This window comes from Eulemur rufifrons, chromosome 24, assembly GCF_041146395.1.
Source record: "Eulemur rufifrons isolate Redbay chromosome 24, OSU_ERuf_1, whole genome shotgun sequence".
NCBI lineage: Eukaryota > Metazoa > Chordata > Mammalia > Primates > Lemuridae > Eulemur > Eulemur rufifrons.
The window spans coordinates 34690643-34705386 of NC_091006.1; the positions used below are offsets into that span (position 1 = coordinate 34690643).

The following is a 14744-nucleotide window of genomic DNA, read 5'->3' on the forward strand; positions in this document are numbered from 1 at the left end:
CGGGCACTTTTGTCTTACCCTTGGAAAGAAAACTTTAATCAGGAGATTGATACAAACAAAAGAACAAATCCCCTCTCTACCGTGTTTCTGTATGAAATCAGTCCAGTAGTCATCAAAATTTGAACGAACCATCCAAGTTCTAAATAGAACATACTAATTGGCATCCGGTTCCAGGAATCTAACATTATGGAAATTACTTAGGTCATTGATCCAGCCTATGAAAATTGCCACAGGCATCACTATTGATGTGAAAGACACTTTTCTCCCTTGAACCCAGCCAGTAATTAATGTTTTTTAAAAAGCCTATTGGAAATGCTTATCTGTGTTCAATAAAACAAAGAGTGCTTAGCGTTTCTTTTCAAGTCATAAGGGAACTAACACTTGTTCCCGTTCATTTAAATGCATAATTTATGTAACCTCCACATACATTTTCTCTTTCCCTCTCCCCTCCTCCCTCTCCCCAGCCACCCTCTTTTCCTCCCTAAAGTGACCAACCTCTGCAAGTCCGTCAACTCTACTCTGAAGGACAAGAGTGTGGCAAGAAGTGACAGCGACTCGACCAGCGGTCGCTGCTCTCCAGCTCCCCGCTCCTCCGCAGGAAAGGACGGGAGGGCGCGCGCGTCGCAGGGGGCGGGCAGGGCACAGAAACTGGGCGTCTTCGAATCCATCCAGGGCTTAGCAAACGCGTGACTACGCCGTGAGGCTCGAGTCCACTTCCTGGCAGTTTGGCGAGAGTCGGTCCCGCGAGTTGTAAACCCTGTTCCCAGGAAGAACCTTCTTCTTTCCGCAGCCGTCCCTCTCCCCCTCCCCCAGCACCCGGAGGGGGAGGGTCCCGGTGGCCGTTTCTGTCCAGACTCGAACCCGGGTCCGCGCCCCCGCCCCCCACCCCGCGCCCAGCCCTCCCTCCCCCTGCCGCCCTGACGACGGGCACAAACAGGTCTCCGCGCGACCCGACGAGCGAGCGGCTCCATTGGTTGGAGCCGAGTCCCAGCGGAGGGAGGGGACCCGGCGCGAGAAGAGGCGGCCGGCGCTGCCGTGGGCTGGGACTCGCGCGGGGGGGGGGGGGGGCTGGAGGCTGTGGGTGGGAGCTGGGGCGCCAGACCCGGGTCGCCGTCCCCGGAGTTGCAGTCGGAGCAAACTTGTCTGGCCCCGCGGGGCAGAGGCGCGCCAGTTAACCCCGGGCAGGAACGGGTGCGGCGCGGCACACACGGCTCCGCAGACACCCCGAGCGCCGCGCGAGCACGGAGGGGGCGAGCGAGGCAGGTCCCGCCTCCCCTGGCCCCGCGCACACACACGCCCACCGCGGCCCGGGCTGCGCGGCGCGGCGAGTGCGAGCCAGCGTGCGCACCGCGGGAGCCGCTCTGCCCTCCGCTCGCTCCCTGCCCAGGGCGTCTCGAGAGCCTGGAAACGTGAACAGGCTTAAAGTATGGCATGTTGCAAAGATGGTTTCTGCCAAGAAGGTTCCCGCGATCGTGCTGGCCTCCGGGCTCAGCTTCGCCCTCCTGCAATTCCTGTGCCTGGCGGCTTGGTGAGTTCTCTGGGGGGCTGGGCGGGGGGAGGGGGCAGGTGGAGAAGTGGTCGGCTCCCGGCCCCCCTAGACCACCCGCCTTCTTGTCTCAGCTGTAAGATCAGGGGCCCCAAGCCGGGCTTCTCCGTGACCGCGTAGACGCGGACGGCACGAGGGGCCCCGGACGCAAGAAGCGTGTGGGTACTGGGATGCGTGTGCGCGGGGTGCGCTTTTCCTGGCCATTTCTGTCTTCGCATCCCCCACACCCAGCCCTGCCTCCCTTGGCTTAGGGGCAGGCGACTCTTTCCCTAGAAGACCTGTTTCCACCTGTTCTCTGAACTATTCTTAAAATAATCTCCTCCGCCCCCGTTTTATGCGCTTGCAGTTTAAACGAATCCCCAGGACAGAACCAAAAGGAGGAGAAATTGTGCCCAGAAAATTTCACCCGCATCCTGGACAGTTTGCTCGATGGTTATGACAACAGGCTGCGTCCTGGATTTGGGGGTATGAACGATTTCAAACGCGCAAATGTGTCCTGTCTGTCCCTCTCTCGGTCTGCCTGTCTGTCTGTCTGTGGGAATATCATTAGGTATGCCTCACGTGCAAAAATGAAAATATTCCCTCCCTCCCTCCCTCCCTCCCTCTCTCTCTCCCTCTCTCCCTCCCTCTCTCTCTCCCTCTCTCTCTCCCTCTTTCCCTCTCTCCCTCTCTCTCTCCCTCTTTCCCTCTCTCCCTCCCTCTCTCTCTCTCTCTCCCTCTCCACCCCCCCTCGGTGAGACTGTGACAAGAATACCGCCCCCACCCGTACTTTCCCATCTCCCTGCCCCCTCAGAAGCTTGGCTTCTCCCCCACACTAATTACCTCCCGGGACCTGACTGCTGGGTGGGGGAGGTTGGAGGGGAAGAGTCAAAAATGGGAACTCGGGGCGCAGTTGCCTGGCCTCGCTGCGCCCGGCGATGGAGTTTCCCTGAACCTGGCCACTTCCTCAGAGCAGGTTGCTCTTGAGGCATGAACCAAAGTCCCCTGTCCTCCCACGTGTCCGTTCCTCTGCCAAAACCTGGGCCGGTGTTCTACCTAGGACAGGAATCTGGGGCACGGAGCTGCCTGCTGTGTTGGAGAACCCAGTCCTTTCCTTTTCTCTTCTGCAGTGGGATGGTTCTCTACGGGCAGGTGGCGTGTGCTTTCCTCCCAGGACTTTGGAGTCAGAGATATTTCAGCTTTCTTTCTCCAACGGAATAGTTATAAGGGGCTTAGTAGAGGCAGATCCATGAACAGTACGGTGGTTCTTTTTCATAGTCATGTTCCCTTTGCATATATAATGAGCATCTATCTATGTGGCAAGCTTTGTGCTACCCACTAGGTAGGGTCACAGAAATTTTACCATATGATTCTTAACCTCAAACAGCTTCTCAGTCCAATTCAGTGAGGACGAGTGACTTGCTAGGGTCCCACTCACGGGACTGGCCCACATCTTCTGACCTCGAAGTCCCTGTTCTTTCCAATACACGTGCTAGTTACCCCTCAGCAAGTGAGTTGAACAAGACAAAGATTCTATTTTCAAGGAACTAATTATATTCTCGTAGTGGTAACCATAATAATCACAACTAACATTGTGTTTATTTATTTTTCACACATCCCAGGCATTTTACAGGCATTTACTCTGGTGAACCCTCACCACAACCCTAAAAGAAAGCCATTAGTGTCTTCATTTTACAATGAAGAAATTGACACTTGGGTAGTTTAAGCAATTGGTCCAAGTTCACAGTTTGTAAGGGGCAGGGGAAGGATGTGAACCCAAGTCAGGCTGTGTATTTAAAAGACAGAGCCGTGCAGACTGGGATGGTATCGGCTACTATGTGATGGGTATGGAATATCAGAAGCACAGAGGAGCTGTACGCTCCCTATTGAGGGTGCTTAGGAGATGCCATGTTGGGCGATGGAGACCATGAGAGTGGGGAGCAGGACAGCATTAGATACCAGGTAGGAGGAGTGTGGGCCCAGATTGGAATCGTTGGAGATAAAATAGCTTTGGATGGAGTAGAGCGAGATGATTCTTTGGAGTCTGTCTAGTCTTGTTCTTCTCATTTAACATATGAGGACACTGAGGACTCAAAGGGGAAAGTGATTTGTACAGGGGCACATGGCATATCTATGATAGGCTGCCGTCAGGTCTTCTGAATACCAAACCATTTTTTTTTTCCTGGATTTTATTGAGAAGGTCATGGGAAGCCATTCATTGAGGGTATTAATTCAGTATTTGCATGTTGACAGTGATACAGAAGGGTGGAAGTTTCTCCTGGCTCTTTTCACGTTGCCTCTCCAGGGATAGGTTGCCTGCACCGCATTTGCCTCCGTGCACATCTGAAAAGAGACTTCATTACAGAAGTGAATCACTTGTCAATGCACGATCCTTCCTAAATGACTGGGAAATTATAACTTTAGATCAAAAATAGTCTTGTGGAGAATGTTTCGGATGATGCGGTACCATTTAAGACTGTATCATATCAATAAAACAGGATTTCATCTGCCCATAAAGGTTTTAAACTTGACATTTCAAGGGAGGAAAAAAGAAATAACCCAAGTATCAAATCACATGTAGTTTAAGTATTCATTAGAGAATTGATGTGCCTGAACATAAATGAAAATGAAAAGTTATAACTGAAACTATATGGTTTTATTATTAAACGTTGAAAGTTAAAATAACATATGCCCAGCTGGTTATAATACAAGTTATAACTCAGAAGGAAGAAGGGATCTATTGTAGATGGATCCTTCTTACTATCTGCTCTTTCCCAAACAATATATAGACCATAAAATAAGTGAAAACACTCTATGTAAGTTGTGACTGGGTTTTGCTTAATTGCAATACTGCTAAATGTCTCAAGGGCACTGTTTATGATCTTAGTTGTCACTGCCAAGTGATCTGCATTCTCCTCCTGGAGATACTTTTATAGCTTTATGGGAAGGGGTTGAATTCAGTTGACTTTGAGTGTTAGGAGTTAACTAATTATTTAAACATTTATCATATAGCATAATGTGGTTTTTTGTTATTGTTTTTTTTCTCTACTCATAAATATTTGTGGTAGACGTGATTCATTTTTTTAGAAGTGGGTCATTCTCTGTAAATGAGTAGCATTCCAAATGTGACAGAGGAATAGTAATTCTCACCTGCAGAAAATGTGTTATCTGTTTACATGAAGTTGTAAATGAGTAACCACTGAAAATAATGAGAAAACTCATTGTTGGCACAGACTCTTAGATGCCGCAAGTTTGATCCCTTCTGTGACATTTTATACTTTGTGGAAAGTTTGGCATTTTAAAAATGAAATGAAAACAATCCAGATTTTGACCAGTACACCATAAATATGTATAAATATGGCTTTACTTCCTGGTTCCTTTAATCCTACTTCTGCTCTTTGCGGAGCATTTACTTTATATCTGTTTATACAACTTTGCTGTGTTCCATTTAAAATAAAGCTAAAAGCAAAGATTTGAATTGAAATTGGATGGTTTGTGATTGCTCAGTAGGCCAGGCAGGGGTTGAAATAGATTTGGGAACTAAATTACATATTTTTAACTCAGCAGCACAGCTTGTGATAGGGAAATAAAAGGAACTGAAATGGTTCTCTTTTTTTTTTTTCCATCCCTCTAGGATCTCCTCTCCCCTGTCTCCTACATTCTCCCGTTGGAGAAGGTAAAGGGGACAAGGTGAGGAGAGAAGGAGGAAGGCATGTTGAGAGAAGCTGGCTTGGGACTTCTGAAGGGGTGTAGTTCTTCCGTCTCTGACGAATCAGTTGCTGTCATTCTAAAGCAGCTTGCACCTGCTCGTATTTAATAAGTGGCACACAAGTGACCCTCCCACAGAGGAGCTAGAAAATAATTCCCCTTGTTTTTGCCCACTGTCAATAGTGTTGTATGCCTTCTTAAAAACGCATAGCTAAGGTATGGACTAACCACCAGGAGGTATTTAGGAAGCCTGTCCTTACCCATTTTCTGTTTATTGGAGGGTTACACAGCCTTTATTGCATGTCAATCTTTTGAGCCACACAATCTGGAACAGTAAATATTCCAAATATAGATGATGGCCTTCAATCGTCTCCCATAACCTCTCTAAAATGAGCATGAAGCATTCGAGTCAGTTTTGGAAAGTGGTTCACTAACGTAGTAGGACTTCACATCAGTGGAGTCCTCTGTGGTGTTGAACACATTCTCACATTACATCAGTTACTAAGATTATCACAAAATGCAAAGAGGTAAGCAGGGCAGGCCTCATTCCTCTGTTAGAGAAGGGGCTGAGAATAGTGCCAATGAACTATCCAAGAACCCTGCAAGCTAGGGATGGATAAGGTCGCAACTCACACCCCAGTCTTTAAACCCTTAATCAGGCAGCTGGTCTATTGCTATAGCTACTGCTGAGGCTTTCTTGCATCATCCTGTTTGCAAAGAGTCAAATTTTCCTGAATATATCTGCTTGTTAATAAGCAAAGTAGGTCTTTAAAATAAGCAAAACTACATTTCCCTTAAGGAGTGAAATAACTGTTATTCAAAACGTTTTATAACATTTTAAAATGGTGAAGGAAACATGGAAAATTGTGTACATTTGTGTTAAGTTGGAATATTTTTCCCAGACAAATCAAATTGTCCTTGCAATGTTTTCGAAATACCTGTATCTCAATTTAAAAATTAAAGTTATGTGTCATTTGCTAGCTTTATTAATCGAATGTCAGCAGAGGATATATTTTGAAAACTCTATAGAGGAACACTTCAAGTCCACAGGGCAATGTAGAGGTAGAGCTTCATTCTCTTCTAATTTGTCCCATTCATTCATTCATTTGTTAAACCAACGTGTATCAAGAGACTACTATGTGTCAGGAACGATGTTAGTTTGTGCAGATATAATTCTGATCTGACACAGGCCCTCGTAGATTTTATAGTGGTGCAGAGAGATCAAAGTAACCAAGAAACAAATAACCAAAGAATGAAATGAAGATGCTGAGAGACAGAAGATGTTTGGTGAGGGTTCTATGTCAGATTCAATGAACACGGAAGTCTTCTAAGCTGAGACCCAAAGTTGCCAGGCTTGGAAAGGGTGAGAGAAAAGTTATTCTCAGGCAGAACAATAAAAGCAGGTACAAAAGTCTGAAGGTAGATGATAGGTTAGCCTGACTCAGGCAGAGAGGGGAGTGTGCCTGGAGCAAGAAAGCAAGATGAAGGATGTCACAGGATTGGGCCGGGATGGTAAGCGGAGGCCAGGCCATGCAAGCCTTTGGGATCCTGTGAAGGAACCTGGATTTTTCTCTTAGAGAATCTGGCGGGCATTGGCGTTTTCTAAGTGGAGGGAACGGCATGGTATGACTTAGCTTGTAGTACGTGTGTCTGCTCGCTGCATGAAGAAAGGCTTAGGAAAGGAAATGGGGCAATATTGAAAGCAAGGAGACCAGTGCAGAAGCCCTTTCTTCCCTTCCTCCCCCCCTGCCTCCCTTCCTTCTTTCCTTCCTTCCTTTCTTTTCTTTCTTTCTTCTTTTTATGAAGTTGATGTCTGCTTGGAATAAGGTGGTAGATGTAGTAAAGATGGATAAAAGTGGGATTTTTTTTTTTTTTGGAAGTTAAATTTGACAAAGAATTGGTGATTGACTTGATGTGGATGGTTAAAAAAAGGGAAAAATAAAAAAAAATATGAGTCTTTGATTTCTATTTTGAGAACTTGGAATTATTTAAGGACTGCACAAGTCCCTGCTCTCATGAGCTCAGGCTTTAGTGGAGGAGACAGAAAATAACAGAAATGAGTAAAATGTAGAGTGTGCCAGATGTCGATTAACTGCTATGGAGTAATATAAAGTTGGGGAGGAGGTTGCAGTTTTCACTAGGGTACTTAGGGAAGACGTCATTAAGAGGGTAATATTTGAAAGCTTGTCATAAGCGGGTAAGAGCGTAAGCCACTTTCGGTTAGGGTCTTCTGGGCAGGAGGAACTCTAAGTGCAAACGTGCTAAGCAGGGAAGTCAGCGTGGCTGCACTGAAGTTCAGCAGGGCTGAAGAAGGGTCAGTGAGATAAGAGGTGTAAGAGGGTCAGTGTGATAAGAGGATAAGATCGTATAAAGCTTTGCAGGCTGGTAAGGACTTTGCTTTTTACTCAGAGTCAAATCAGAAGTGTTTGGAAAGATTTTAGCAGGGGCAAGATCTGAACTGATTAATTTTCAAAGACCCCCCTCGGCTGCTGTGTTGAGAATGGGCGGTCAGAGGCCAGGGCAGAGGCCGAGAGGTTTTCCACCATAAACCGGGCAAGAGATGCTGGACACTTGAGCAAGCTGGTGGCAAGAGAAGTTTGTAAATTTATAAGAAATCGTTGGCTTCTGGCTATTTTTTGGAACTTAAAGTCAACCGATGACAGCTAAAATGTGGGATGTGAATGAAAGGGAGGTGTCAATGGTGACTATAAAGCTTTTGACTTGAACACCTAGAAAAATGGAGATGCCAAGACTATGGCAGATGCAGAGGAGGGGCATGGATACACAATTTGCGTGTGAGTGTGGTACGTCTGAGATGGCTTTTAGGTACCAGGTAGAGATGAGCTTGGGATTCTGGGTGATCGGTATGTCAATATACATGGTATTTAAAGCCATAGGACTGAAGAGACTACCAGGGGATTAAAGGTGGTAGAGAAGACACACAAATATTGAGTGCTGAGGTCTCCAATGTTAAGAAGTGGGGAGAGAGGAGGAGGGATTTCTGTCCCACAAAGACGGAAGCAGCAGAAAAAGCAAGGGAGTATGTGTAAGTAAAGTAAAAGATGTTAAGTTAAAAAAAGAAAGAAAAGAAAAAAAGTATTTCAAAGAGGAGGAGGGATTGATTAAGTCAAATGCTCCTGACAGATCAAAAAAGATAAGGACCTTAATTTGACCACCTGATTTAGCAATGATTTTGACAAGAGCAATGTTCTGGTGACATGGTGGGTGTGGAAGTCTGATGGGGTATGTTCGGGAGAGATTGGGAGAAGTTTTTTCTGAGCATTTGTACAAGGGAAGAAGAGAAATGGGACGGTAGATGGAAGGAAGTCAAATGAAGAAAGCTTGTTTAAAAATGGGAGAAATAAAATTACTTTTCAAGTTGGTGAGAACAATGCTACAGGCCAGGAAGAACTGATAGTATTGACAAAAGGAAGTGGATCCTGATCATGAAACCAGATTATGGTGGATGAGGGAGTCGACAGGAAGGGAAGAATTAGGGGCAATGTGTATAGTTTCTATTCAGAAGTTTAAATACAAAAGGGAAGAGAAAGAGGGAAGGTTGCATTTTTTTTTTTTGAGACAGAGTCTCACTCTGTTGCCCTGGCTAGAGTGCCATGGCATCAGCCTAGCTCACAGCAACCTCAAACTCCTGGGCTCAAGCGATCCTCCTGCCTCAGCCTCCCGAGTAGCTGGGACTACAGGTATGTGCCACCATGCCCGGCTAATTTTTTTATATATATGTATATATTTAGCTGTCCAAATCATTTCTTTCTATTTTTAGTGGAGACGGGGTCTCGCTCTTGCTCAGGCTGGCCTCGAACTCCTGACCTCGAGTTATCCACCCGCCTTGGCCTCCCAGAGTGCTAGGATTACAGGCGTGAGCCACCACGCCCGGCCGGAAGGTTGCATTTTTTAAAGATGAGACTATATCATGTTTGTGAACTACTGGGCATAATCTAGTAGAGGAAAATTTAGTATTAGAATGGAGGAAAGAGATAACTGAAGGAAAGATGCCCTTGAGAAAACAAGAGAAGATGGAATGTAAAACACAAATTTACTTTCTTATGCTATTGGTTTATCAAAAAAAAAAAAAGAAAAAAAATGTACTGATACTGTCATATAGTTACATTTTCTTTAGGGTAAGGATGTGCAAAATGCATTTGGGTTTCCTGAAATAGGTACTGTAAAATCTAGATCATAGAATATTAGTAAATTGGTGGATGTTTAAATAATACTTCACTGGGTTGTTAGATTAATTTTATCATAGATGAGAAAGTCATCAGCTTGCCTTTGTGTATCATTAAATGTCACTGCTGTATACTCTAGGCTTTTGAATGTGTTTCTTCTGATAAACCTCAGGTACACAGAATTGAATTCTAGATTATTAATCGTTGGTTTATGGCATACTCTCATTATTGGCCCAAGAATAACCTTCTTTTTATACATCCATCTATTCATTCATTTATTAAAATGTAATAAACACACTTAGTTAAACCATCATCCAGCAAAAAGTACAGGACCTTGACAACAACTTTGATTCTGCTCTGTGGTCTTCCGCATCCTATCTTCCTGTCTTCCTCACCCGGATGAACCACCATTCTGAGTTCTTTCAAAATTATTTTGTAGCTTTTCTTTGAATGTTATTTTAGGTCATCTTTGTTTTTTAAAGTATATTTGAAATATTTGATTGTTTTGAACTTGCTCTATATAATCCTTTGATGCTTTTTAACTTAATTATGCATTGCTAAGCTTCATTCTTACCGTTGCGTATTGCTGTAGATCATTCATTTTGACTGTTATGTGATATTCCCATTGCATAGGAATCAGCTTATTCATCTGCTCTGTTGGCAGCAGACTTTTTGCTTGTTTCCAAGATTGTGGTGCTGTGAATATCCTGGCCCAAATTTCCTGCTGTAAATGTGCAAGAGGGTTTTTTTGCATATATATCAAGGAATAAATTTTTCTAGATCTTAGTGTAAGTAGGAGTTCAGCTTGACAAGATAATGCCAAAGTATTTTTCGTGGTGAGTTTACAAAATCAAACTCCCATATAAAATTTATAATGAACATGAGATTCAGGGTGCACATACCCTCTTTAACAATGAGGATATACACACACATGTATTAATATATATATGTATATAGAGAGAATATATAAAATTGGTACTTCCCAAAATGGTATTCTATTGTGAAGTGATTTGACATTGTTATATCTATTATGCTCTAATATGGTTGAGCATCTTTTCAAATCGTTATTGACTACAATAATTTCCTTTCTGTGAATTGATTGTTTTCATCTTTTGCCCATCATTTATTATTTCTGCTGTTGTTTATGCTTTTCTTACTGATTTGATGGCTTTAATTATTTGCAAAGTAGACTAAGATTAATGGAAAGATTATGTAATACAAGAGGCACTAATCTTTAATGGTTTCTAAATTAAAGAAGCGTCTAGAATTCCTTAGTTTTCTGCTTTCTTAGTGATATCAATAGATATCTTTGGTCTTTGTTTAATATTCAGGAAGTCTAGTATTTCTATATTTGTAGATGACAAGCAAAATTAGAGATTTCTTTATATATTTCACTTAAGATTCCTTGCTGTTATTGTTGTACCTCTTAAGTACTTTCAGTCTCTTCATTTTCGGAGATACACCACTGGGGTTTTGTAAGATGTAGGTGGATGCATGATGTAGGTGGATGGAAAATTAGAAATATTTCCTTAAGTGCATAGCTGGGGAGGAAACGTGGAAAACAAGGATTGACTAGTTTCAAGATCAGCAAAATACCTTAGGTCTTTCTTATGTAACAGCAAATTGTACAACGTTATTGGAGATGAAATTGAAAAGTGAGACCACGCTTTAACTAGGTTTATACTGCTAAAGTAAACAGTGGAAAATTATCTGATACATTGTTAATTATCTTTCCACTTTCCCAGCAAGTTAGATTCATTAACTAAATGGGAGTACTTTCCCGAATTTGATCTTGCTGGTCTTGGCTCTTTCTTTCAAAGACTGTTGAAAATCATCTTGTTTGCCTTACAGAATGTCATATTTGGGGGATTAAAACCCATTTCTCTATTACAAAAGTAATAGATGTCTTTGATGTCACACAAAGCATATAAAAGATGTCTTTGATGTTAGACCAATGCATATAAAATTATGGGGAAAACTTCTAGGTTCAAAATTATGTGGTTTCAATGTAATTATGCTTTCAGTAAGGTTGATTTGAACATTTTAAACAGTAGTATTAGAAGAAGCGTCTCTAAGAATTGTTCTTAATTGAATGGTGGCCATTATTCATTGGCAACTGATTTATCAGAAACCTACATGTAAGGCCTGGGATTGGTTTGGGAGAGGATACAAATATAAATTAGACATAGTTTCTGATTTAATTGAGAAATATTTTTAGCTTAACTGTTATAGCAAATGAATCACATTATTTTTTCCTTTTGAGGGGTTTTAAAATGACTATGGGGATGTTATTAGGATCGCAATGAAGCACGTAGTTACTCAGCACCTAATAGGTGCAAAGCACTATGCTAGTTTGGGACTTCAGAAAGGATTAAGGTTTTGTGTTTGCCGTTAAAGGTAAAAGGACAGACTCAGGTAGGTTGTGATAAGAAAAAAAGTAAAGCCACAAAAAATGCTACAGGAACATACTTCATAGACTTCTCATGAATATTGCTTAAGTAATTGATTATGGATTTATTATTTTATGACATAATGCAGTGTTGTAAAGCTAGAACACGCTTTGGAAATCAATACAAGGGGGTTAGAATTCTGGCTCTGGTATACAGTATTGAACTTCTCTGTGAGCTCAGGGGTTAAATCCATAAAATTTCCATGATAATAGTACTTTTGGGGGGTATTGTGAAGGTTAAATGAAATACCACGTGGGAAGAGTCTAGTAGCTTGCTTGGCACATAATAGACCTTCAATAAATAGTAATTATTATATTTCTGTTTATTGTTCTTTGGAAAATCCCCACCCCCCTGTTAGCAGTTATCCATATACCTCCTTTATCTGTCCCTCGTCCATCCCCACTGCCATGTCCCTTGTTCAGACCACTGTCCCCATCTCCCAGCTGGGCCAGTATAGCAGCCTCTTACAAGAGCCTTTCTTCTACTCTTGCCTCCCTATAATTTATTGTCCATATAACTGCCACAATGGTTTTGCAAAATATATATATATATATATATATATATATATATAAAATCCAATCATATAATTTCCTTACTTCAAACCCTCCGTGGCCTCTCAATGATTTGGGGATATAACTCAAACTTCTTGCCACAGTCTACAAGCAAAGGCAGAACTGATCTAAGTATCAGAGGAAGTAAACTCCGGGAAAGAACATAGGAAAAATAGTTAACCTCCGTGTTCGCTTGCAAGGGCTGCCGTAATACACTATCACAGACTGGGTGGTTTAATCACAAAAGATTTATTTTTTCACAATTCCAGAGACATCAAAGTGTTGGCAAGTTTAGTTTCTTCTAAGCCCTCTCTCCTTGGTTTATAGACCGCTGTCTCCTCTCTGTCTTCACATGGTCTTCCCTATGTGTGTGTCTGTGTCCTAATCTCTTCTTGTAAGGATGCCAGTTATATTAGATTAGGGCCCACGCTAGTGACCTCTTTTTAACTTAATTATCCCTTTAAGATCTATTTTCCGCCTATAATCCTAGCACTCTGGGAGGCCGAGGCAGGAGGATCACTGGAGGTCAGGAGTTCGAGACCAGCCTGAGCAAGAATGAGACCCCGTCTTTACTAAAAATAGAAAGAAATGATCTGGACAGCTAAAAATATATATAGAAAAAATTAACTGGGTGTGGTGGCCCATGCCTGTAGTCCCAGCTACTCGGGAAACTGAGGCAGGAGGATTGCTTGAGCCCAGGAGTTTGAGGTTGCTGTGAGCTAGGCTGACGCCACGGCACTCTAGCCTGGAAAACGGAGTGAGACTCTGTCTCAAAAAAAAAAAAAAAAAAAAAAAGGTCCTATTTTCAATTATGGTCACATCTGGGGATATTGAGAGTTAGGACTTCAACATATGAATTTCAGGGAAATACTTCTTTACGCATCTTCCCATCTTTTACTGGTATTTCTATAAGTTCATTTCCACATAGTTTTAACAACAGTCACCATAACATATATTATAAATATGTCTCTTAAAAGATGCTACTTTTTAGGACACAGACTCCAGGGTAGATGTTTTGTCCCCAGTACCCTGGTTTTGTGGCTTTCCTTTCCTATTATTCTCTGTCCCCTTTGCCTTGCGTCAGCCCCACTGGCCCCCTTTCCAGTCTTTGAACACGGGAGCCTCGCTCCTGCCTCTGGCTGTTCCCCATTCAGTTCTTCAGCTCTTCCAAGGGCTCCTGCTCAGCCTTTAAGTTTCCGTTTAAAAGTCGCCTCTGTGAGGAAGCGGCTCAGACCACAAACCCAGAGTAGGCTCGCCAGTCTCTCACTCTCTTACCAACCCATTCTTTTTCCTCTTAGAAATGATAGCATTCGGTCACTTAATTTTATTTTTCGCTACTACATTTGTACTCCGACCGCCCCGATAGCATGTTAACTCCGGAGGCAGGGAACCGTTTACCGCGCCGGCATCGGAGCCTAGCACGGAACCTGTCCCACAACCCGTGCTCATTCAACACGTGTTTATTGCATGAGTGTCCCCGTGAAAGCTCTCCACCAAACACAGGTTTTTAGAACCTTAATCTCAAAGATCCATGCGATCATATAAGGCAAATACTGAATAACATCACAAACAAGTACTGAGGCTCTAATTCTGAACACAAAACATTTTTCAAGAATCACTGTCTGTTTGCTCTTCTGATAGTTTCCTTGATTAAGAAAGTATCGTGTTATGTAAGAATTTGAAAATTCTTGTTATTATCTTGGAATCATTATAACCGCTAGAATTAGCATATACCCACACCTTAAAATAAATTTATAAAGAAAAATATAATTGGCCTAATTCCTCCCTGTCCTAAACTCCTCCCGCTCTCTTGGAATACCAATGGTATTCGTATTTTATAGGACACAGTGTGGTAAAGCCTATTCTAGGAAACAGATGAATGCTGTCAACTAAAGTGAACATTCTCACCGAGGGAAGACCTTGTTAGAAATGCAAACTGTCTGGCCCCGCCTATGACTAATAATAAATCAACACATTTGCGTGTGAGGTCCTGCAATTTGTGCTTTAACAAGCTCTCCAGGTGATTCTGATGTAAAGTTTGAGAACCGCTGCCCCAAACTGACCTTCAAAGTAACTTTTGATTTCTCAAAAATCTCATGAAACAGTCTAGTTGTCTACACGTAATCAACCTTAATTGTTCTCATTAACTTATCTCCCCTTGCCCTGGTTTGCAATGACACAGTGTTTCTGCCTTTTAATGCTTTTGCAGTTGCTCTCGCGAAGCTAACTGATTTCTCCCGCTCTTGAACCTATTTGGGTGAAATCCCCATCTTCTAGGGTTCAACACACTTGACCTGCTTCCTGGATCACCTAACTATTCCTG

General features: G+C 42.8%; 1 protein-coding gene across 3 annotated transcripts in view; it reads left to right on the top strand.

The window, feature by feature from the left end:
- The first annotated feature begins 1342 nt into the window (after window positions 1–1342).
- The window catches only part of GABRA4 (gamma-aminobutyric acid type A receptor subunit alpha4), a 61727-nt gene continuing 48325 nt past the window's right edge, over window positions 1343–14744 (top strand). For 2 of the 3 annotated variants that reach the window (XM_069457367.1, XM_069457368.1), the window contains exons 1-2: window positions 1343–1460; window positions 1893–2011. In XM_069457367.1, the coding sequence (XP_069313468.1) occupies window positions 1432–1460; window positions 1893–2011 (148 nt within the window). In that variant the 5' untranslated portion in view covers window positions 1343–1431. Of the gene's footprint in view, window positions 1529–1892; window positions 2012–14744 lie in introns of all 3 variants that reach the window. The other variant, XM_069457366.1, reaches the window with a different exon arrangement.